General features: G+C 38.3%; 1 protein-coding gene and 2 long non-coding RNA genes across 3 annotated transcripts; 1 reads left to right on the forward strand and 2 right to left on the reverse strand.

Annotated features, from left to right (window-relative positions):
• The first annotated feature begins 721 nt into the window (after nucleotides 1-721).
• Nucleotides 722-2,963, forward strand: LOC132316488 (patatin-like protein 2). Its single transcript, XM_059814960.1, has 5 exons — nucleotides 722-883; nucleotides 1,417-1,555; nucleotides 1,825-2,108; nucleotides 2,581-2,718; nucleotides 2,868-2,963. Exons 1-5 carry the CDS (start codon nucleotides 722-724, stop codon nucleotides 2,961-2,963), a joined length of 819 nt encoding a protein of 272 aa, XP_059670943.1.
• Nucleotides 2,964-15,399: 12,436 nt separating this feature from the next.
• LOC132267607 (uncharacterized) lies at nucleotides 15,400-21,577 on the reverse strand. Its single transcript, XR_009469031.1, has 2 exons — nucleotides 21,439-21,577; nucleotides 15,400-15,635 (listed from the first exon to the last, which is right to left on the reverse strand). It is a non-coding gene; the product is annotated as an uncharacterized LOC132267607 (long non-coding RNA).
• A 1,506-nt stretch (nucleotides 21,578-23,083) lies between these two features.
• Nucleotides 23,084-25,040, reverse strand: LOC132267608 (uncharacterized). Its single transcript, XR_009469032.1, has 2 exons — nucleotides 24,675-25,040; nucleotides 23,084-23,319 (listed from the first exon to the last, which is right to left on the reverse strand). It is a non-coding gene; the product is annotated as an uncharacterized LOC132267608 (long non-coding RNA).
• Nucleotides 25,041-26,446: the final 1,406 nt, after the last annotated feature.

Raw genomic sequence — 26,446 nt, forward strand, 5'->3', positions numbered from 1 at the left:
TTCATGTTTGTGTTGGAAGCCATGTTATATTCATGTTCATATTGTAAATTCACTCTTGATTTTATATATATACAGGGATTGTCTAAAAATATAGAATATATATAGAATTCCCGAACATGTGTGTTTTATATATATTGTTTGTAAATGGAACTGGGAATTTATCATTTGTGTACCCCAAACCAACCTCTGACAACCCATATATATATATATATATATGATCATTTGGTGTGTTATTGTAAATAACTAAATAAAAGGGTACACATGGTACATTGGTATTATATTTTTACCCGACGCGTGTGGGGTTGCTTTGCACGGTGCCCCGGGCTATTTAGTCTGCATGTAGCTATCCTATCTTGTATGCCCATATTTGGCCTCTCTATGTTGAATAATTACCATATATGTTTATTTTTTTATAGGAACTGGATGGCAGAGAAGCAAGAATTGCAGACTATTTTGATATGGTTGGTGGCACAAGCACAGGAGGATTAATGGCGGCGATGCTCACCTCCTAATCAAGATAATCGCCTCTGTATACTGCGAAAGAGACTCTGAAGTTTTTCGTTGAAAATTCTCCGAAAATATTCGGGGGTTTGAGGTTGAATTTCTTGCAATATTTTGGTATAGAAATTGAGTTTTAAGTTATGAATTAATACAATCTCATCAAGTGTTTTAATTTATATAGCTTGATGGTTGCAGAGGACCCCTTGTAACAGCTAGAATGATGGTGAAGGATCTGCTTGGACCCAAGCACAGTGGAAGATATCTGCGTGATCAAATCCGAACCATGTTTGGAGAGACGAGGATCAGCCAAGCCTTGACTAATTTGGTCATTCATGCCTTTGCTATAAGAAGACTTCATCCTATAGTCTTCTCCACCAATGAGGTCATTTTCTATATTGCTTAATTTGCATAGTGCACATGTACTTACTCCGGTGCACTTGATCGAGAAGGCGGAGATCAATCTGCTGCTAAGTTGATATCAGATCTCGATCTAAGTATACCGCAAAATACAAGTCACCGAAGAGATATTACTTATATATGTGTATATATGAACAGGCACCCCATATATATGGTTCTCCGTATCGCGTATCGGTCACTTTGTAACCCAATTTTAAGAGTCTGATACCGTTACACACTTTTATGAACCGGCGAATTCGGTCGGTTTATACTGATATTTATCAAAGTTTGTTACACCCCAACCGCGTACGATACCGCGACTGTGAGCACCACTATCTAGTTCACGTGTATTCCGCAGTGCAGTTGGGAGGGTTGACACCTGTTGCGAGGTTGATTTCAGCCTTTCTCAGTGCAACACAGAATACAGGTCACCGGAGAGATTTTAACACGTGTATATACATACATTTATTTATTTATGTAAACAAACAATAGTAATATTTTGCTTGTACCTCATGGCAGGGGAAATCAGACATCTCCAAGGATGCAACATTATCAGACATCAGCATTGGCTCAACAGCTACAACTACATATTTTCCCCCATATTATTTTGAAGTTCATGATACTCATGGGTGTTTGAAGGCCTTTAACCTTGTTGATGGTACTGTTGCCACTGGCAATCCAGTAACTCACTCAATACATATCTCTCTTTTTATATACATATATGTGTTTGAACTTTCTAGAGAAAGTATACAATACTCCGGATCTCAACCAATTGAGAGTTCCGATGACTGTCCAATGTCCATGAGCTGGAGTACCACGTGTGAATATTCCCGGGTATTGTATACTTTCTCGTGAACTTGAGTAGTTACATAACTACTATATTGAATGGGTAATTGATCTGTTGCAGGCATTGTTGGCTATGAGTAGAGAATCCCAAAAGCTGGCCAAAGAAAACTCTTGAGTTTTTCCCAGTAAAGCCTTCAGATTATGGGAAGTTTTTGGTGATCTCACTGGGGACCGGAACATTGAAGAGGGACAAGAAATACAGTGCTAGTAAAGCTGCAAAATGGGGAGTCCTCAAATGGTTGCGCCACAACGGAAAAAGTCCTATAGTTGCTGCATTCACTCAAGCCAGTTCTCGCATGGTTGATTTTCACATGCCTGTCCTCTTACAAGCACTAGGTTCTAAGCACAACTATCTTCGAATCCAGGTCCGGTTCTCTCTTTAATTTCTTATACATTACTAGTTTTTTTTATGGTTTTTTTGGGGTGACAGTGGAAAAGTTGACATATAAGTCACTCTTGCTGCCACTCTACATAACAGTACATGAGATTTTCACCTCATACGGCTCCTCATTCAATTCTTTCGAAGTCATTGAATCCTTTTCTTCGTTCAAGGTTTTCCCTGACTTTGTTCGTGTCAACAAACAATTCGAAATATTTCGACTTTTTTATAACAGGTCCGGGTCAAATAGTAATTATTCGAAGCACTTCTTTTTATACTATTTCGGAAACCTAAGAACTCAATCGTATGGATATGTAAAATACAGGATTTCCAAACCTAACAGAAAAAGGAGGGAAATGGATAAGGGAGTTTTTTTTAATATATGAAGTTAGAAACTTGTAAGAAAATCTATATATTTTATTATCGAACGACTACAATGGTGGTTAATTTACTTGCAGGAGGATGAGTTACAAGGGAACACCGTGACGCTCAAAATCTCAACGAAGAAGAACATGAGAAAACTTGTGACAAATTGGTATGAAGCTTCTGCCAAAGCCCTTGGAAAATGGAGAAACAGTTGCAGAAGCTCTCAAGAGGTTAGCAATATATATAATTATATATATCAAACATGCATTGTGTATATATATATTATTCTCAATTAGAGCTCTTAATTAATTAATTTGTTTGTTTCTTGCACGAGTAGATTAAATTAATTAAATCATATGTTGTGGTTGTTTCTGTGTAGGTATGCTGTGATTTTGTCACAAGAACGAAGATCGCGTCAACAGAAATTGACATCCAATTCATGAAGAACAAGTCTATCATTTATGCTGTTATATAATTAGCCTATTTGATGAAGATGTTAATTGAATTTGTTCATTCTTTATAGTTTACTAATTGTAAAATAATTTTATTGATCATTTTATTGTAAAATAATTATTATATTCTAGAAAGATAAACTGTATATAATAGATAAAAGCTTAATTTGTTGTACTCCAAGACATGAATTTAATTTATTGTTTCAAGTAAAGAGCATATGGTAGTAAATACAACTATTTATGTGAAATGTAGTATTCTCTTGGCCTCCTAGAAAGAACTTTGCTAATGAAATTTTTTGTTTCCGGCATTACCTAGTAGTCCTAATTGGTAAAGTGTCTAACTCTCCAAACAGGTATACTTGTGTTCGAGTTCCCTTGCCTTAATTTGCCAAGATTAAAAAAATAATAATAATAATTTCTTATTTTTTCTAAGTGGATACCGTGCGGGATATGCACATAATGTTTCTTAATTCTTACTTAATAAAATAAAATAATGTTTTTTAATTCTTTGTCGATCAAGTTAATAATTATTTTAAAGGTTTTCTATCACTCACATTTGACCTTTTCCCAATCACAAATATAAGATTATTCCTATGCTAGTGTTATGGATTCTTACCCCACATTAAATCCGGATGGGGAGGATCTTGAGCATATCAGGTTGAGTGCTAACATCACCTTATAAATTACTACTTCCGTCTCAAAAAAGTTGTTCATCTTGGAAATTGTGTCTCATAATTTTGTGAGTCACACTTCCCAAGACGAAATTGTGAATCACAATTTTCAAGATGAACATCTATTTTGAAACAGATAAAGTTAGTTTTTGAGTCGACTCACAAAATACTCCGCCCCTAAAAAGTGGCATTTATTTGTAGGTGCATATTGCACAATTTGCTACAGTTTTGGGCTACATTCTATGACAAATGGGTTTGCATTAGTGAACCACATTAATTGAAATCTGACCACAATAAGTGAACTTTTTGGGCCTATCAGGCCCAAATGCCTCCCGTTATAAATATTCCTACGAAGATAGCAAAATCAAGACTGTATGAGCTGTTTCTGTAAAGACGCTTTTGCATAATCATGATTCGGCTTGGACTCTTAATGGGCTTTTCCAAATTTGGGCCAATCACACTAAACACTTGAGTCTAATTGACTAGTTGCTACATATATAGATATAGATATAGATATGGGTTGTTGGACTTCGAATGAATAACAACATGATGGGCACAAGCACAACAAAGAATCAGCGTGCAGGGCACGTTCTATTTCAACTTTCGAGAAATACCTAAATTTTATGAAATTTTCTTTAATGCTCCACTCTTTTTGGTCTTGTCCTACAAATAGCAAAAACTTCCAGCTGGAAGAAAGGCATTAAATTTGCTATTCAGAAGAAATAGTACTGTTATGTGTGGACTGCGTGCCTGTCTGTGTAAGTATTGCAGCCATATTAATATTGTTTGGGTAAATTGGGATGACTATCCTTGTAGAATGTCTAAATTATATTTTTATAATTTCAAAAATAACATTGATCTTTATCGTCTATTGCCTTTTTTTTACACAAGACATAAATGTATTTTCAAGCAAATTTAGATTTTTTTAAGCATGACATCAGCAACAATACTAACGGAGTTTATGATAGTAATGTTACTTTGACCAGAACTATTGGAGGAGAGGTTAGTATTATTTTTTACACAAGGGAGAACCATGTTATTTAGGCATTCTTATTTATCCAATTTACGAGGGAGGTTAGTGTAATTTGCCTATATTGTTTTGTTTGTAAAATAAATTATAAATTAATTAATCAATTAATATTGATCTCAATCACGGTATAACACAATTTTAATATGGAGGCGATACAATAATTTTTTACAAAATAAAACACGAATATGGTATGAATAAGTTAAAAAAATATTTATATATAATATATTATATAAAAAATTAATTTTTGATTAATTTCTCTAGATTACTGTTTCTGAAATTACTAATTGGTAGCTTAAAACTAAATGTTTGTTATTTTTATTTTAAAAACAATTATAACATCTTTGTAATTAACCTAAAATATATTTTTAAATTGTGTTGAAATTGCATTGTTGTGAGAAAAATAATTTTAAAATTACCCTGTTATATCGTGAAAGTATTATAAGATTACATTTATGTCGTGTTCAATCAAGAAAATAATAATAATAATAACAAACATTCACATATAAAAATTATGTTTGGGTACTGGGACTCTAATGGGGTGTACCTAAACCACAATCCCTCCATTTTAATTAGTGTGTGTTTGTGTGTGAGAGAGGGGGAGGGGGATTCAAATTGGAACTTTAAATGGAGCATCATTTCAACAATGAAGTAACTCCAAAATTTTGTACAATGGAACTTTATGTACTTTCTATATTCTGATAAGTGCTTTTTATTTTTTATTTTTTTATGTGATAAAAGTTGTGTCGGGATCCTTAATTAGGGCGTGTCCTGACCCTTCATTATAAGTGAACCTATGAAGTAAAAGTCACGGACAACAATACCACAAATTCGAAAATGGATCTATATATATATATATATATATATATATATATATTAGTAATTCCTCCTTAAAATATCCCAAATTAATTATTTTTTCATAATTACCCTTTAAATTTTTTTACAAAAATTTAATTTCGTATTACACATATTTAAATTTAAAAGTACAACTTAATAATTTTAAAAAAGAAACAATGCTTGCATATCACCTTAAAAAGTTATAATGTCAAAGAGTGATAGAGAATAGACTTATCTATATAAGCAATTAATTTTTTTAATATTATTAATATAAATATAATCTCGAATATATTCGTAATTAAATAGACAATTAGAAAAAAGTAAGAATGACAATTAGGCCTCTTCAATGCCCTTCCACCCCCTACTAGGACTGGAAGGGGCAGCCTTGGTTATCTATTAGCCTTATGTGCTCACCCTATCGATATTTTGGATTTAAATTTTGAACTAAATTTTTTTTATAATTCCAAATCGAATACGATGATTTGGTGCTACCAAAGCAATAAATTATGTAATGTTATATTTGGTTGAATAGAATTGGTATTTTTAAATTGAGAGAAAATTTAATTGGAAGTATAAATTAATATTTTTCTAATTTTAATTCCAATACACCAATTCTACGTAACCGAATCTATCAGGAGTTATTTTTAAAATTTCCAGGAGTTATTTTTAAAATTTCCAAAGTACCCTTCCATATATCTGTTGGTATTTTGAATGAAAATTGCCAAAGGGTTGCATTGTACTTAAAAGGTGCAATAAAGGATTGTGAGAGGAAGAGATGCAACCCAAACTTATGTCTATTCAAAGTGAATAGCCACACCCAAAGTGAATAGGTGTGTAGGGTAGTTTAAACCATATTTTGTAGAAGGGATGCGAGTAAAGGGACACGTCCAATAACCAAGGGGCACCAGTTTCTCTATAAATACCCACCCTTAGTTGCCATTTAAGGATAACAATTCATTATTCTCTCTCTCTCTCTCAAGATAAACCCAACACAAATGGGTGTGGGTTCAAGCCATGGTCAAGTGGTCTAAGCCACTTAGGCCAAAAACCAATTTCATTGAGCCATATTAAATTTGGTCCGAGCCATTTGGTTCGGATTGCACCCAATTCATTTTTTATATAGTATAGATGCATTTTTTTGAGTCAGAGAAAGTATTACACGAAGCAGGTTCGCCGTATCCACAAGTTTGTAGTGCTGCTACTGGTAGATGTAAACCATTGTATCATGGGAGATAGACGCCACTGAGTCCATAAGTACCACAGCGGGGCTAATCTGTCTTAAGGACATAGTATCTAATACTAGCCTCGGTCCAAGTTCTTTATTTATTATTATTATTTTATTGCTTTATTTTGCATATTTAATTAATTATTTCTTAGCATATTATTAATTATCTCATGACATATTAGTATAAGTTTTGTTATATCTTAAATGTCACATAAAGCATATATTGACCAACAGTCTTAAGACAGACTCACTCGTTGCGTATGTTTTATTATCTGTTTCTATTTAAGATATAAACAAGTAGAGATTATACTAATAAATGAGATATAATAAAATAATGTTATATACATTATTATATGATAATATGTTAAATATTGATGTTTTCAATATTATGTGAAATTGAAACATGTTATATTAGTAAATTATTGAATTATTTTAATTTTGTAATATAATATTATGTAGTATGTTATATTATTGTAATACCCCGTAATTTATTAAAGAGTTTAGTTATTTAAATTCAATTGTGTGTGGATTCCTTTACCTATTATTGTGCATACTGCATTGTTATATTAAGTTCATTTAATGGTACATGTAAATTAATTGTGTATGTTAAAATAGTAAATTTATTCATTTAATTGTGCATGTATTATTATAATTAATTTTATTTGTTGATTATGTTTAATTAAGCAATATTAGTTAATTAAAGTATTATATTTGTGTTATAAAGTATTATGATGTTATAATGTATTCTTATGTAAAATTATAATAATAATAATAATAGTTTAATAATATAATAATAATAATAATATAATAATAATAATTATAAAAGTTTATTAATAATAATAATAGTTATAATAATAATAATAGTATTAAACCAATGTCATGATGAAGTTAGAGATTAGGATAGGATTTCATCAATGTTTATGGGTGGAATTGAAGCCATATGGTTGGGAAGATGGTTAGTAGATGAAAAAAATTAGATATTTGTAATATTTATATTATATATTTTGTATATAAATTAACTAGCTTACCTTAGAAGAAAAGAAAGGGAGTTAGAAGCAAAGTATAAATTCTAGTGAGCTATTTGATAAGAGTGAAAGGAAAAGAGAAAGAGAAAGAAGCTTGGACCGGTGTAGGCAATTTTACCCGACTACGCGCAGACCGGCGGATTTATTTTAAATCCAAAAAGGCAAGTTATTATCTACTTTTTCCCTTTGAATCCATAAATTAATTGTTTAGATTATTTAAATAATTATAGAGCTTAGAGATCATGCTAGGAAATTATTAAATTAATTTTTTTTTATTTATTAAAGAAAGGAATTTTAATTATTAAAGGTGGTCAACAATTATTTTATGGCCTATGTAATCAAAATATAGCTAAAAATAATTATTATGGCCTTTGGGATTTTTTTTAGAATTTTTAGGAATTTTCCGGGGCTTTTCTGCAATTTTCGGCGAGCCTCCGGCAAGGATTCCGGCCACCGGCAGTGAAGAAGATGACCGGAGTGATCCGGTGTGATGCGGCGCATGGTAGGTTAGTGCGCGCGTGCATCCTGGCCATTAGTAGAGTCTGATTGATCCGGTGCATCGCGGTCCATGTTACCGCGGTACACCCGGATCCATGAGCACAGGATTGAGTGATGAGAGGGTGAGATGATTCAGTGTAGCGCACCCATAGTAGGATTATGCAACCACTGAATCAGGAGCCGCCGCGTCAGTAAGTTACCATTAGTGCGGCGTGGCAGCGCGTGCGCGCGCGTGGAACGCTCCAGACACGCGTGGGAGCGCGTGCGGGCGCGTGGCTGATGCCAGACGGGCGTGGAGGCGCGTGGGAGAGTGGGAAAGCTTGGCGGTGCGCGTGGGGAGGCTCTGGGAGGCCCGTGAGGGCGCGTGTGGGGTCTCTACAGCTACTAGAAATTACCAGAATACCCCTAGGGCCTGTTTTGTAAATTCCAGAACCTTAAACTTGGATTTTTAGGTACTGAGTTGGTATTTACGGGTTTAACGGGCCACGAAATTATTATTTTAATACCCGTTAATTATTCTTGTGGCCAATTAGTCTTTTCTAAGCATTTATTTGCTCGTTCACAGTACAGATACTAATGTGATTTATTTAACGACATTGTTAAATATAAATAGTGTTATTATCTTATTAAATGGTATCAACCATTACTGATAAATTAAATAAGGCCATGGTTGTAGTCAGATAAATTATCCATGATATCTTATGGGATGTTTATACTGTTAATTGATATATAAACCATGATCATTATGCTGTGTGCATTTCAGGAAATAAATGGACTGTTTAATTATGTCGCATTTATATTATATGGATGTGTTGCCATATAGAACCATATGAGCTGGCTAATAAGTTTAGACTCATTTATACCTTATGCATTCGTTGCGATAGACAGATGTGTGGCTGTCGGGGTATGTGGTTTAATATTATTGGCATGTGTTGCCTAATTGACATACTCGGTATATTTATTAATATTGTTGGCATGTGTTGCCTAATTGATATGCTCAGTATATTCATCAGTACTTTGAGAGGTGTTATCACTGTGTAGTTCGTTATAGTCTGTGTTGTCAGTACCGTGCACCATGTATAATAGCTGATTTCTCGGGTAAGGAAAGGCGACACTTGACCGCCTAGTGTGAGTCTAAGTGATCACCGTCTATTCTGGTTGAGGTCATGTTATACATTGGATAGTTCCCTTAGGATGTATACAGATATAGTACTCAACCGATTCATAATGATTAATTTATTTGATTATCTGATTTGGGTCATAGTAGAGAGGACTTGCTCGTGGGGTTGACCCAACATTGTTGTTATTTCAGGATACGGTCAGTATCCGTTTCAAGGTTGAGGTTAGTAGTGTGGGACCACCATCCGAACTCATCTACTCTTACGATCCAGTTCAGGGTAGAAGTTTTATGTATTACTTCAGTTTCAGTTTTTATTTACTTTTGATGTTAAACTCTCAGGGTTATATTTAGGGATCCTTGACATAGGATTTCCAAGTTGTAATGAAGTACGATATTAAATAAAGGATGGATGGATGTTGTATTATTTAGTGTTCCTTTCCTGTCTAAATTCTTTTATTTCCATCATTTTGTATTCCATGCTTGTATATTACCAATTGTTTTTGATATCCCTCGTTTTTCGTGTATAAGCCTGATCAACTTATGCGTGGAAAATGTGGGGGTGTTACAGTTGGTATCAGAGCATTCCAGGTTCGAGTGTCTTAGGGATCTGTGATTACTATACTTCCGCGTTGTGTATTCTAATAATTAGAGCCTAAGTATTAGGGTTCTTTGTATTCTTTTAGTCGGTCCATTATAATGTACTGACGTTAGATTTTTCTGAATTTAAAAGAAGGATGTCTCGGCGTGGGACAAGGAATGCGAACCAGCATCGCAGTATTTCCCCAACTCAAAATGAGAATCAGGAATTTTCCCCTCAAGTTGCTGATATCATTGCACGAGCTGTGGCAGCAGGAGTAGCATCTGCTCTACGAAACCAGCAACCTCCTCCGATAGTACCTGTTCCTGAACCAGTGGCGCAGCCAATGTCATGGGACAAAACTCGTCACTCGTTTATCAGGGGGAATCCACCGACATTTGCAGGGTCCACAGATGTCCTGTTAGCATATCAGTGGAAACAGGAGAGCGAGCGTCATCTTCGGATGGTAATCTGTACCGAAGTGCAGAAACAGATGCTGGCTACGTTTATGCTGATAGGCAATGCATTGCAGTGGTGGGAGTCTATTACTACTGTCGAAGAGAGGACCAGATTGACTTATGCTGAATTTCAGACTCGCTTTGACGACAAGTATTTTCCTATGTCAGTAAGATCAGCGATGAAGACTGAATTTCTGGATCTGCAGCAGGAGGATATGACTGTGGCCGAGTATGAACAGAAGTTCATTAATTTGTCATTATTTGCACCAGAGGAGGTCAATACGGAAGAAAAGAAGAGAGACCGCTTTGTGAAAGGGTTAATATGGCCGATTGAAGTGGTGATCATAGGTATTCCTGCATATACTACTTATATCCAGGTGGTTAATGCCGCCTTACAGCACTGCCAGATGAGGAGTGATTACCGGAAGTCCAAGGGAGATAAGCGGGCTAACCGCGACTACCAGACAGTGGAGAAAGGAAGCAGTAGTGGTACAAAGTCCAATGATCGGGGCAGATTTCAAGGACATCAACCTTGGAAGAAAAACAAAGGAAACCCAGATGTGCAGAGGGATGGAGTCCCTAATCAGGGTAGACAAGGTGGGATACCTCAGACCGGACAGGAACAGTGGTCGGGAAGTCAACAGAGAAGGCAGACAGGTCCTTTTACAGGACGTTGTTATCACTGTAGAGAGATTGGGCATCCGGCCAAGATGTGTCCCAAAGCTAAGCAGGGACAGTATGGGCAGCCGAGACCTAATCAGCCGTTACCTCTACCTGCCCCACCGATGCCACGTGGGCAAGTTCAGAATTTTTCGGCACTTCCAGCACCACCATTTCCTCCGGGACAACCTCCACAGCAGTTGCATCATGGCAGAGTTTATAACTTCATGCCACATAATGCGCAGGCTCCTCAGGCTATTGAGGGTATGTTTTCTATACATGGTAGAACTGCTCGTATACTGTTTGACACTGGTGCATCACATTCTTTTGTGTCTAGATCTTTTGTTATCTTATCTGGTATGACGACTCAGTTATGTGACCAACCTCTTAATATTTATACACCATTGGGAGTTGGCGCAATTTTACGAGAGTATAGCGGTGATATCCTTATATATATGGGCCGACTTCGATTTCTTGCAAATTTGTTAGTGTTAGATATGCATTCGTATGATGTTGTACTTGGGATGGACTGGTTATCTCAGTACCATGCTCAGGTTAACTGTTACGAAAAGTCTATTGTATTTTCTATACCAGGACAGGAGATGTATCTTCTCGTTGTACCACAATCTGATAGAGGGCCTAGCACTTATTTATTCGTTCTTGAGGAGGACTCACAGGAAGCGACTGCGGTATCTCTTGACAGTATCCCGGTAGTACAGGAATTCCAGGATGTATTCCAGGAAATTCCAGGCTTGCCCCCGAGTCGAGAGATAGACTTCGTTATTGATTTAGCTCCAGGCACTACGCCTATTGCTAAGGCGCCGTACAGAATGGCACCAGTGGAGATGCGAGAGTTGAAAGATCAAATTCAACAGTTGCTCAGCCAGGGATTTATTCGCAGGAGTACTTCACCATGGGGAGCACCAGTACTGTTTGTCAAGAAGAAGGATGGATCTCTTCGTCTTTGTATTGATTACAGAGAACTGAACAAGGTCACTGTTCGCAACAAGTACCCGTTGCCCAGAATTGATGACCTGTTTGATCAGTTGAAGGGAGCTACTTACTTCTCAAAGATCGATTTGAGGTCTGGTTATCATCAGCTACGAGTCAGAGAACAAGATGTTCTAAAGACAGCATTTCTCACAAGGTACGGATCTTATGAGTTTCGTGTTATGCCTTTCGGTTTAACGAACGCCCCAGCTGTCTTTATGGACTTGATGAATAGAGTATTCAGAGAGTACTTAGATCAGTTTGTCATTGTTTTCATTGATGATATTCTGGTTTACTCTAAGTCGGAGAAGGACCATGCCAGGCATTTACGCACAGTGTTGCAGACACTTCGAGAACATCAGTTGTTTGCAAAGTTTGAGAAATGTGAATTTTGGCAGAAAGAGGTCAAATTTCTGGGTCATGTAGTGTCAGAAGAAGGGTTAGCAGTAGATCCAGCCAAGGTTGCGGCCGTTATGGAGTGGGGACAGCCTACCTCACCGACAGAGATTCGCAGTTTTCTGGGATTGGCAGGGTATTATCGCAGGTTCATCCCGGGATTTTCCAAAATTGCGGGTCCACTTACTCATCTGTCTAAGAAGAATGTACCATTTGTATGGGATGATTCTTGTCAGACTGCTTTTGCTGAATTGAAGAGTAAGTTAACTTCTGCACCTGTCTTAGCCACACCTCAGAGTGGAATCGAGTATTTAGTATTTACCGACGCTTCTCTGAAGGGTTTGGGTTGTGTGTTGATGCAAGAAGAGCGACCAGTTTCTTATGGGTCTAGGAAGCTTAAGCCTCATGAGCTTAATTACCCGACTCACGATCTAGAGCTCGCAGCAGTGGTTTTTGCCTTGCGTATTTGGAGACATTATCTTTTGGGGGAGACTTTTCGATTGTTTAGCGATCATAAAAGTCTACAGTATTTGTTCACACAGAGGGAACTGAATATGAGACAGCGCAGATGGTTGGAGTTCGTGAAAGACTATAACTTCTCTATACAGTATCATCCAGGGAAGGCGAATGTTGTAGCAGACGCACTCAGTCGCCGACCCTATGTCAGCCTTTCAGCTTTGTTTGCAACGGAGTGGGATGCTTTGAAGACTGTTGATGAGTTAGCAGACGCTTTTATGGCATGTGTGGTAGTAACTCCTTCTATCATTCATCAGGTCATTCAAGCGCAACTCTCAGATCAACAGTGTATTGATCGGGTTTCGGAGTTAGCCTCCGGAGATGTTCCTTTTTATTCTATAGGGACTGATGGAGGATTGAGGTACAAGGGACGTTTAATTGTGCCTTCAGCAGACAATTTGAGAAATGTTGTGATGAGAGAGACACACACTTCTCAGTTCTCTGTACATCCAGGGGGAGACAAGATGTATCAGGACATGAAACGCCAGTTTTGGTGGGCCGGCATGAAAAGAGATATAGCTATCTTTGTCTCTAAATGTAGCACCTGTCAGATGATTAAGATTGATCATCAGAGACCGCCAGGATCGTTACAGCCACTTCCCATACCAGAGTGGAAATGGGAGAGTATTTCCATGGACTTTATAGAGGGATTACCTACTTCACAGCATAATCACAACTCTATTTGGGTCATTGTTGATAGATTGACCAAGTCCGCTCATTTTCTGCCTGTTCGGTCAAACTTTACGTCAGAACAGTATGCTAAACTGTATATTGCAGAAATGGTGAAACTTCATGGCGTACCATTGTCCATCGTATCAGATAGAGATCCGAAGTTTGAATCAGGATTTTGGAGGAGCTTTCAGCAGGCTTTGGGTACAGAACTTTATCTTAGCACTGCTTATCATCCTCAAACAGATGGACAGACTGAGCGAGTTAATCAGATCTTAGAAGACATGTTGCGGGCATGTGTTCTTGATTTTAAGGGCAATTGGGAGGAATATTTGCCGCTTTCAGAGTTTGCTTATAACAATAGTTATCAGAAAACTATTGGTATGGCACCATTTGAGGCTTTGTACGGTAGACCGTGTAGGTCTCCTGTCTGTTGGCTTGGAGTTGGTGAGAACAGCTTTTTGGGTCCTGAATTTATTAAGGACACGTCAGAAAAGATCGCTATCATTAGGGATCGGATGCGTACAACTCAAAGCAGACAGAAAAGTTATGCTGACCGTCGAACTCGTGCTTTGGAGTTTAAGGTTGGTGATCAGGTTTTGCTTAAGGTTTCTCCCCTGAAGGGAGTAATGCGGTTTGGGTCAAAGGGTAAGTTATCGCCTCGTTTTGTGGGTCCTTTTATGATTACAGATCGGATTGGGGCAGTAGCTTATCGTCTGGCTCTACCAGATAATCTTCATAGGGTACATAATGTTTTTCATGTATCTATGCTGCGAAAATTTCTACGGGAAGAAGATCGATATCAACACATTAATGTGGGTGAGATTGAGTTGCAACCCGATGCAACCTATTTGGAACAACCTTACTGTATTCTCGATCGTAGGAATCAAATACTGCGCACGAAGACTATTCCATTAGTACGTGTACAGTGGAGTCATCATAATGCTACAGAGTCTACTTGGGAACGGGAAGATATTATCCGTGCCAAGTATCCAGAGCTTTTTAATACAGGTATGTAGTGAATTTCGGGGACGAAATTCCGTTATTAGGGGGGGAGAATGTAATACCCCGTAATTTATTAAAGAGTTTAGTTATTTAAATTCAATTGTGTGTGGATTCCTTTACCTATTATTGTGCATACTGCATTGTTATATTAAGTTCATTTAATGGTACATGTAAATTAATTGTGTATGTTAAAATAGTAAATTTATTCATTTAATTGTGCATGTATTATTATAATTAATTTTATTTGTTGATTATGTTTAATTAAGCAATATTAGTTAATTAAAGTATTATATTTGTGTTATAAAGTATTATGATGTTATAATGTATTCTTATGTAAAATTATAATAATAATAATAATTATTATAAAAGTTTATTAATAATAATAATAGTTATAATAATAATAATAGTATTAAACCAATGTCATGATGAAGTTAGAGATTAGGATAGGATTTCATCAATGTTTATGGGTGGAATTGAAGCCATATGGTTGGGAAGATGGTTAGTAGATGAAAAAAATTAGATATTTGTAATATTTATATTATATATTTTGTATATAAATTAACTAGCTTACCTTAGAAGAAAAGAAAGGGAGTTAGAAGCAAAGTATAAATTCTAGTGAGCTATTTGATAAGAGTGAAAGGTAAAGTGTGATACCCCTCGGATCCGAGACACGGGTTGATCAGGCCCAGGCCCAAACCCGAGGGAGTATCAAACAATTAATATTTTATAACGAACACAGAATACAAAATGAATTAAGAAATGAAAGTTTAAAGCTGAAAAGAAACTAAAAGATAATCCTTAAATAATTAAATACTTAAATTTGATAAACCAAATATCCATAATTTGAACAACTCGGGAATCCATCTCTAGTGGACCCCTAATAAAAGTCTCACACTAAATGAAAGTAAAATAAAAGATAAAACCCAAATCCAAGATCTGGAAAGAAACCCTACATCTTCGGTAGAATGGAAGATCGTCTCTGCTCTGCACGAACAAGCTCAAGCCTGGAACTGACGTACACCTGAAAAATAGGAGTGGGTCAGGCCCACGAACAAGTTCTAACCTACTACAATCCAAGCAGAGACTCGATACGCATGTACATACTAAATAGTTCAACAATAACTAATAATCCGTACATAAATATCCACACTACTGGACTCTCGCTAGGCCATGAAGGGGGTCTCAACCTGGATAGAAGGCATCACACAATACGCACCTGAGTGGGTATGAGTACCTAAACCTAAACAGGGTATACCTCAACCTTCACCGTCAGCTACACATCCAACTGCATATACGCACCCTAACCGTCGACACTGAGACTCAAGCTTATGACACGGTAACATAAAAATATATCTAAACTCCGTTTCTATCCATCCACCAGAACTCCAATAAGTCACTCGGCGTAGTCAACCGTACCGACTTATATATATAAGGAGGATTGTATTTTATAACCCGTGCCCTTACTCCAAAATAGGTAGGACTTAGCAATTTGAGCTAATCCAAACCCAGTATGTCACCGTCCCATACCGGTACATACAATCCAATCCGTCCAATAGTTGATAAAGCATCGATAATTATAACAACAATATCAACAATTCCATACTACACATAATAGAATGCATTAGCAACCATTCTTAAAAATACCAATAATTGATTCACATTGAAAATATAAATATCAATGTCAACTACTCCTTACTATGCATATTGAAATAGATAATCAACATGCTTATTTACATTTACAGTTGACAAAATAATGACCATATAAATGTCAATACCAACAGTTCCAAACTAAACATGTTAGAACAGATTAACAAACATGCTTAAGTAAGCCAATTCAGAATCCATAATTTTATCATACAGGGCTTTATTTATAATGATGACCTATTCCCAGTTTCCATAGAATTAACAGAGCCTAAATAGATATTTTCCCCCTCACATCCATAGCATGCAGAATAAATATAAGTAATCTATTATACTTATAGTTTCCTGTCCAACAACTTGCCGCACCAACCGTTAAATTTAATCATCAACTAATTTTCAGTGAAATATAAATTGTTTTAGCATAGTTTCTATTGTCATGAACATATAATTCGAGTGGACAAGCTCTCACAGAAAATTTCTAATATAATTAAGAAATTAGAAACTCCAAATCTACACAGTCTACAAGACCTTCGTAATTAACTCCATGTAATCCTAATGGTTAACGCTTTGTGTCCAATTTTATATAATCTGGTCTTTGCATATTTATGTTTACCCTAGACCACTCCTAAATCACCCATTACAGTATTCATTCACCAATAAACACATTAAAACAATCACTAGGAAGCCTAATCACTGAAAAAATTTGAAAAAACAACCCACAGAATCAAAACTCACGCATAAACAACCGGGAGCCGGCTCCAGAATATTGGAGCCGCCTCCAATGGCCCTGGAGCCGGCTCCTAGACCATTGGAGCCGGCTCCAATCCAATAGGAGCCGGCTCTCTCCCTCCTCTTCTTCGTGTTCTCCTCTCCGGTCGCCGTTTACGCCTCCCACACTTCACAGTAGAGGTTTTCAGAGAGTTTCAATTAATCCTAGGAGATTCCAGTCCTTAACTCAGTCCTTATTATGCTACTAATATGGATTAAACCAAGAATTAAATAAGACAGTTCAAAGTTTAACAGTTTACAAGTTTTAAACCAAAATCAGTTTCAGTTACACTCTAGGCATGACACAGACAACGTCTTTTATTTTTTTTTTACATGTAATTCATCCTGGAACCATTGAGTATGCAAAGAACACGAGTATAAGGGAGAGAGTAAGGTTAGAACTTGCCTTGTGAGATTTTTGTTAAAATCTCTACGTTGTCGTCTACACTCGCCGGCGACTCCTACTGCAACTTCCTCTGTTCCTCGTTTCTAATTCCACAGACGTGTTTTGGTTGTATTATTTTGTTCCCTAAGCAGACTTATCTTATATATTTATAGGCAACCAAAACCCTAAGTCCAATTATACCTACAGTCTGAAACGAGGCCCATAAACTCAACATAGGTTATAAACCTTGTCGGCTCCTTAAATAACCCTAAACCTAAACAGAACTAAAACCCTAACCACACTTTTTTTTACCTAGTCACAAATTAAAACATGTAATTACTAATTTAACAATAAAAATTCCAAGTTAACTACTAATTCAATTAAAGAAACAAATAAAAATTCCAATTAATGTAAAGAATGCAAATAATTAATTAACCCAAAGAAAACAAATAAACTAACTAATTAATTCAAATAACACTGAACAGAAAACAATTAAACAAATTAATGTCAAATAACACTGAACAGAAAACAATTAAACAAATTAATGTCAAATAACACTGAACAGAAAACAATTAAACAAATTAATGAACCAAAAATAATTAATAAACAGAAAACAATTAAACAAATTACCGAGACTATCCTTTCAAAAATTAGGGGTATTACATTCTTCCCCCCTAACAAAAGGAATTCCGTCCTCGGAATTCGCTCTTACCTTCTTCCAAAATATCAGGAAACTGCGAGCGAATGACATCTTCCCGTTCCCAAGTAGACTCAGCCTCATTGTGATGACTCCACTGAACACGAACCAAAGGAATAACCTTATTACGAAGAATCTGATCTCGTCGGTCGACAATACGACACGGTGGCTCTAAATAAGTTGCATCCGGTTGCAACTCAATTTCCCCAACATCGATATGCTGATATCGATCCTCATCTCGCAGAAATTTCCGCAACATGGAAACATGAAACACGTTATGAACGCGATCCAAAGTATCTGGAAGTGCCAACCGATAAGCGACAGCTCCAACGCGATCCGTAATCATGAATGGACCGACAAACCGCGGAGACAACTTCCCTTTCTTCCCAAAACGCATAACACCCTTCATAGGAGATACTTTAAGAAGAACCTGATCCCCAACTTGAAACTCCAAATCACGAGTGCGACGATCAGCATAGCTCTTCTGCCTACTTTGGGCAGTACGCATGCGATCTCGAATAAGAGCAATCTTTTCAGAGGTATCCTTGATGAACTCAGGACCTAAGAATCGATTCTCTCCAACCTCCATCCAACAAACAGGTGATCGACACGGTCGACCGTATAACACCTCAAAAGGTGCCATCCCAATAGTCTTCTGGAAACTATTGTTATAAGCAAACTCCACAAGTGGCAAATATTCCTCCCAGTGGCCCTTGAAATCCAGAACACACGACCGAAGCATATCTTCCATAATCTGATTCACCCTCTCAGTCTGTCCGTCAGTCTGAGGATGATAAGCAGTACTAAGGTGTAACTCCGTACCTAAAGCCTGCTGAAAACTCTTCCAAAATCCAGATACAAAGCTCGAATCCCTGTCCGATATAATAGACAATGGAATGCCATGTAGCTTCACAATCTCTGAAATGTAAAGCCTCGCCAACTGCTCCGAAGTGTAATCAGTGCAAATAGGCAAGAAATGAGCTGACTTGGTCAACCTATCCACAACGACCCATATGGAATTATGCCCCTTGAAAGAATTTGGCAACCCTTCTACAAAATCCATAGATATGCTCTCCCATTTCCACTCCGGAATTGGTAGTGACTGTAGAGCTCCTGGCGGCCTCTGATGATCAATCTTAACCATCTGACAAGTACTACACTGAGAAACAAAAAGAGCAATGTCCCTCTTCATACCTGCCCACCAAAATTGCCGCTTCATATCTTGATACATCTTATCGCCTCCTGGATGAACAGAGAACTCAGAGTGATGAGTCTCAGTCATCACATCCTTCCTCAAATTATCAGCAGAAGGTACCACTAACCGTCCCTTGTACCTTAAACCTCCATCAGCCCCAACATGGTAGAATGGAACCTCTCCGGAAGCTATCCCTGTGACCTTGTTGACACATTGCTGATCAGTGAGTTGTGCTTGTAAAACCTTGCGAATGATGGAAGGTGTAACCACCATGCAAGCCATAAAAGCATCTGACAACTCATCTACATTCTTCAAAGCATTCCACTCAGTAGTGAATAGAGCAGAAAGACTACCAACGGGTCGGCGACTGAGTGCATCCGCCACCACATTCGCTTTCCCTGGATGGTACTGTATAGAGAAATGATAGTCTTTTACAAACTCCAACCATCTGCGCTGTCTCATATTCAGCTCCCGCTGAGTGAACAAGTACTGCAGACTCTTGTGATCACTGAATAATCTGAAAGACTCACCCAACAGATAATGCCTCCAAATACGCAAGGCAAAGACCACTGCTGCCAATTCCAAATCATGTGTCGGATAATTAAGCTCATGAGGCTTAAGTTTCCGAGATCCATAAGAAATTGGTCGCTCCTCCTGCATCAATACACATCCAAGACCCTGCAACGATGCATCCGTATAAACAAGATACTCTATCCCGCTTTGCGGAGTAGCCAGAACCGGTGCAGAAGTCAACTTCCTTTTCAGCTCATCAAAAGCCCGCTGACAGTGCTCATCCCACACGAACTGTACACCCTTCTTGGTCAGATGAGTGAGTGGTCCTGCTATCTTGGAGAACCCCTGGATGAATCTCCTGTAATATCCTGCCAGACCGAGAAAACTCCGAATCTCTGTAGGTGATGTAGGCTGTCCCCACTCAACCACCGCCGAAACCTTGGCCGGATCCACTGCGATCCCCTTTTCTGACACCACGTGACCCAGAAATTTCACCTCCCGCTGCCAAAATTCACACTTCTCGAACTTGGCATACAACTGGTGTTCACGAAGCGTCTGCAAGACTATGCGAAGATGTCTAGCATGATCGTCCTCCGACCGAGAATAGATCAAGATGTCATCAATAAAGACAATAACAAATTGGTCCAAATAAGCCCGGAAGACTCTATTCATTAAGTCCATGAACACTGCAGGTGCATTAGTCGTCCCAAACGGCATAACACGAAACTCATAAGAACCATATCTCGTGAGAAACGCTGTCTTAGGAACATCCTGCTCCCTAACCCTCAGCTGATGATACCCAGAACGCAGATCAATCTTGGAGAAGTATGTGGCTCCCCTTAACTGATCAAACAAGTCATCAATCCTGGGCAAAGGATACTTGTTACGAATCGTAACCTTGTTCAACTCCCTGTAATCTATACATAGACGAAGCGAACCATCCTTCTTCTTCACAAACAGAACCGGTGCTCCCCAAGGTGATGTACTCCTACGAATAAAACCCTGGCTGAGTAACTGCTGAATCTGATCCCTCAGCTCTCTCATCTCCACCGGTGCCATCCTATAGGGTGCCCTAGCAATAGGCGCAGTGCCTGGAGCTAAGTCTATCACAAAATCGATCTCGCGACTAGGTGGCAACCCTGGAATCTCCTGAAATACATCCGGGAAATCCTGTACAATTGGTATGTTATCCAATGACACAGTAATCCCCTCATCCTTTTCCTTCTCTACATGGAACAAATAGGTGCTACCGCCCCCTTTAGAACGTGGCATAGCTACTACATACATATCTTGACCAGGTATGGTAAAAAGAAGAGACCTATCAAAACAATCAACTTGGGCATGGTAGTGAGACAACCAATCCATCCCAAGTATCACGTCATAAGTGTGCATGTCCAGGACCAATAGATTGGCTAGAAATCTGAGTCTGCCAATATCTAGTGTCACAGGCCCATCACTCTCATGTATAATAGCTGTATCACCCAATGGTGTAGAAATACCCTGAGGTCTAGTGCATACCCTCGTCCTCATCCCAGATAAAGCAACAAAAGTCCTAGCTACAAATGAGTGTGTAGCACCCGTATCAAATAAAACACGTCCATGTAAACCATGAATAGGAAACTTACCCTCAATAGTCTGAGGTGCCTGAACATCCTGTGGCTTGGGGTTATACACCCTGCCATAATGCAACTGCTGTGGCGCCTGTCCCTGAGTTTGCGGCGGTGCCGGTAAAGCCAGATGTGTCTGTCCCTGAATTCGTGGAACCTGTGGAGCTGGTAGAGGCACTGGCCCCCTCTGTCCCTGCTGCACATACTGTCCCTGTCCCTGTCCCTGTCCTGCTTTAGGACACTGCCTGGTGGTATGACCATACTCTCCACAAGTGTAACAACTACCCTGGAAAGTACCAAATGGCCTCCTCTGTCGGTTAGCCTGTGGCTGACCCTGTCCTGCCTGTGGTCCCCCATTCTGTTGCCTCTGAATAGGTGCCCCATTCCGATGAGCATCTGAACCACCCTTGTGCTTCTTCCAAGGCTGTTGCCCTTGAAACTTGCCTTTGTCATTCTGCCGGTGACCATTGCCATTCCCCTTTTCAGCTGACTGATTAGTAGAGTCTTTATCTCCCCGCTTCTCACCACGAGCCTGTCTGATGTCCACAGTCAACTGATACTGTTGTAGAGCGGCGTCTACCACCTGAGCATAGGTCGTATAGGCTGGATTACCTGTAATAGCTCTCTTGATAGACCACATCAGTCCTTTGACAAAACTGTTGCGCTTCTTTTCCTCTGTATCCACCTCCTCCGGTGCAAAGAGAGACAAGCGTGTGAACTGCTGCTCATACTCCGCCACTGTCATGTTTCCCTGCTGCAGACTTAGAAACTCGGTCTTCATAGCTGCCCTGACTGCATAGGGAAAATATTTCTCATCAAAGCGAGCACTGAACTCATCATAAGACAATGTCATCCTCTCCTCTGAGGTGGTAACTGACTCCCACCACTGTAGTGCATCCCCAACTAACTTGAAAGTAGCAAGCATCTGCTTCTGAACCTCCGTGCACTGAACCAAACGAAGATGACGCTCAATGTCCTGTTTCCACTGGTGAGCTGCTCTCGCATCGGTTGAGCCTGAGAACACAGGTGGACTCCCCTTTGTGAAAGCGCTCCTAGCCTTTCCCCAAGAATCCGTCTGAACCACTGGTGCTGGTACAGGTGCCTGCTGAACCTGTGGTTGGTTTCGGAGTGCAGCTGTTACCCCAGCCTCTATAGCCCGAGCAACGAGGTCATTGAGGTGAGGAGGAATCTCTGGATCTCTGTCCCGACCCTGAGTCTGTTGAACTTCCTCCTGCTCCTCCTGAAACCCTGGCATTTGCTGCTCTTCTTCCATTTGCTGACGCTGTAGGAGATATTGTTGCCTACGTGCCGCTCTCCTTTCCTTCCTAGTTCCTTACATGTTCTGTCCATTTCTAGCGTTAACCATCTGTTAACACGAAAAGACAGACATCAGTACTATTTCTATACGAACCATAAGGAATACAATGAATCCTAACTTAAGCTCTATTCAAGAGAACGCTACGCGGAAGACTTAATACGAAAACATCCTAGAGACACTTGAACCTGGAGTGCTCTGATACCAACTGTGATACCCCTCGGATCCGAGACACGGGTTGATCAGGCCCAGGCCCAAACCCGAGGGAGTATCAAACAATTAATATTTTATAACGAACACAGAATACAAAATGAATTAAGAAATGAAAGTTTAAAGCTGAAAAGAAACTAAAAGATAATCCTTAAATAATTAAATACTTAAATTTGATAAACCAAATATCCATAATTTGAACAACTCGGGAATCCATCTCTAGTGGACCCCTAATAAAAGTCTCACACTAAATGAAAGTAAAATAAAAGATAAAACCCAAATCCAAGATCTGGAAAGAAACCCTACATCTTCGGTAGAATGGAAGATCGTCTCTGCTCTGCACGAACAAGCTCAAGCCTGGAACTGACGTACACCTGAAAAATAGGAGTGGGTCAGGCCCACGAACAAGTTCTAACCTACTACAATCCAAGCAGAGACTCGATACGCATGTACATACTAAATAGTTCAACAATAACTAATAATCCGTACATAAATATCCACACTACTGGACTCTCGCTAGGCCATGAAGGGGGTCTCAACCTGGATAGAAGGCATCACACAATACGCACCTGAGTGGGTATGAGTACCTAAACCTAAACAGGGTATACCTCAACCTTCACCGTCAGCTACACATCCAACTGCATATACGCACCCTAACCGTCGACACTGAGACTCAAGCTTATGACACGGTAACATAAAAATATATCTAAACTCCGTTTCTATCCATCCACCAGAACTCCAATAAGTCACTCGGCGTAGTCAACCGTACCGACTTATATATATAAGGAGGATTGTATTTTATAACCCGTGCCCTTACTCCAAAATAGGTAGGACTTAGCAATTTGAGCTAATCCAAACCCAGTATGTCACCGTCCCATACCGGTACATACAATCCAATCCGTCCAATAGTTGATAAAGCATCGATAATTATAACAACAATATCAACAATTCCATACTACACATAATAGAATGCATTAGCAACCATTCTTAAAAATACCAATAATTGATTCACATTGAAAATATAAATATCAATGTCAACTACTCCTTACTATGCATATTGAAATAGATAATCAACATGCTTATTTACATTTACAGTTGACAAAATAATGACCATATAAATGTCAATACCAACAGTTCCAAACTAAACATGTTAGAACAGATTAACAAACATGCTTAAGTAAGCCAATTCAGAATCCATAATTTGATCATACAGGGCTTTATTTATAATGATGACCTATTCCCAGTTTCCATAGAATTAACAGAGCCTAAATAGATATTTTCCCCCTCACATCCATAGCATGCAGAATAAATATAAGTAATCTATTATACTTATAGTTTCCTGTCCAACAACTTGCCGCACCAACCGTTAAATTTAATCATCAACTAATTTTCAGTGAAATATAAATTGTTTTAGCATAGTTTCTATTGTCATGAACATATAATTCAAGTGGACAAGCTCTCACAGAAAATTTCTAATATAATTAAGAAATTAGAAACTCCAAATCTACACAGTCTACAAGACCTTCGTAATTAACTCCATGTAATCCTAATGGTTAACGTTTTGTGTCCAATTTTATATAATCTGGTCTTTGCATATTTATGTTTACCCTAGACCACTCCTAAATCACCCATTACAGTATTCATTCACCAATAAACACATTAAAACAATCACTAGGAAGCCTAATCACTGAAAAAATTTGAAAAAACAACCCACAGAATCAAAACTCACGCATAAACAACCGGGAGCCGGCTCCAGAATATTGGAGCCGCCTCCAATGGCCCTGGAGCCGGCTCCTAGACCATTGGAGCCGCCTCCAGTCCAAGGGGAGCCGGCTCCAATCCAATAGGAGCCGGCTCTCTCCCTCCTCTTCTTCGTGTTCTCCTCTCCGGTCGCCGTTTACGCCTCCCACACTTCACAGTAGAGGTTTTCAGAGAGTTTCAATTAATCCTAGGAGATTCCAGTCCTTAACTCAGTCCTTATTATGCTACTAATATGGATTAAACCAAGAATTAAATAAGACAGTTCAAAGTTTAACAGTTTACAAGTTTTAAACCAAAATCAGTTTCAGTTACACTCTAGGCATGACACAGACAACGTCTTTTATTTTTTTTTACATGTAATTCATCCTGGAACCATTGAGTATGCAAAGAACACGAGTATAAGGGAGAGAGTAAGGTTAGAACTTGCCTTGTGAGATTTTTGTTAAAATCTCTACGTTGTCGTCTACACTCGCCGGCGACTCCTACTGCAACTTCCTCTGTTCCTCGTTTCTAATTCCACAGACGTGTTTTGGTTGTATTATTTTGTTCCCTAAGCAGACTTATCTTATATATTTATAGGCAACCAAAACCCTAAGTCCAATTATACCTACAGTCTGAAACGAGGCCCATAAACTCAACCTAGGTTATAAACCTTGTCGGCTCCTTAAATAAACCTAAACCTAAACAGAACTAAAACCCTAACCACACTTTTTTTTACCTAGTCACAAATTAAAACATGTAATTACTAATTTAACAATAAAAATTCCAAGTTAACTACTAATTCAATTAAAGAAACAAATAAAAATTCCAATTAATGTAAAGAATGCAAATAATTAATTAACCCAAAGAAAACAAATAAACTAACTAATTAATTCAAATAACACTGAACAGAAAACAATTAAACAAATTAATGTCAAATAACACTGAACAGAAAACAATTAAACAAATTAATGTCAAATAACACTGAACAGAAAACAATTAAACAAATTAATGAACCAAAAATAATTAATAAACAGAAAACAATTAAACAAATTACCGAGACTATCCTTTCAAAAATTAGGGGTATTACAAAAAGAGAAAGAGAAAGAAGCTTGGACCGGTGTAGGCGATTTTACCCGACTACGCGCAGACCGGCGGATTTATTTTAAATCCAAAAAGGCAAGTTATTATCTACTTTTTCCCTTTGAATCCATAAATTAATTGTTTAGATTATTTAAATAATTATAGAGCTTAGAGATCATGCTAGGAAATTATTAAATTAATTTTTTTTATTTATTAAAGAAAGGAATTTTAATTATTAAAGGTGGTCAACAATTATTTTATGGCCTATGTAATCAAAATATAGCTAAAATTAATTATTATGGCCTTTGGGATTTTTTTTAGAATTTTTAGGAATTTTCCGGGGCTTTTCTGCAATTTCCGGCGAGCCTCCGGCAAGGATTCCGGCCACCGGCAGTGAAGAAGATGACCGGAGTGATCCGGTGTGATGCGGCGCATGGTAGGTTAGTGCGCGCGTGCATCCTGGCCATTAGTAGAGTCTGATTGATCCGGTGCATCGCGGTCCATGTTACCGAGGTACACCCGGATCCATGAGCACAGGATTGAGTGATGAGAGGGTGAGATGATTCAGTGTAGCGCACCCATAGTAGGATGATGCAACCACTGAATCAGGAGCCGCCGCGTCAGCAAGTTACCATTAGTGCGCGCGTGGCAGCGCGTGCGCGCTCGTGGAACGCTCCA

The sequence above is a fragment of the Cornus florida genome, unplaced genomic scaffold (assembly GCF_030987335.1).
Source record: "Cornus florida cultivar Cherokee Brave unplaced genomic scaffold, ASM3098733v1 CherokeeBrave_3.0.0_Hap2_Chr07, whole genome shotgun sequence".
NCBI classification, from domain to species: Eukaryota; Viridiplantae; Streptophyta; class Magnoliopsida; order Cornales; family Cornaceae; genus Cornus; species Cornus florida.

Coding starts and splice junctions, on each gene's coding strand:
- LOC132316488 (XM_059814960.1), top strand. CDS start 722: ATGGTGAAGGATCTGCTTGGACCCAAGCACAGTGGAAGATATCTGCGT. Junction 1,556..1,824: donor GGCCTTTAACCTTGTTGATG/GTACTGTTGCCA, acceptor GGCTATGAGTAG/AGAATCCCAAAAGCTGGCCA. Junction 2,109..2,580: donor ACAACTATCTTCGAATCCAG/GTCCGGTTCTCT, acceptor ATTTACTTGCAG/GAGGATGAGTTACAAGGGAA.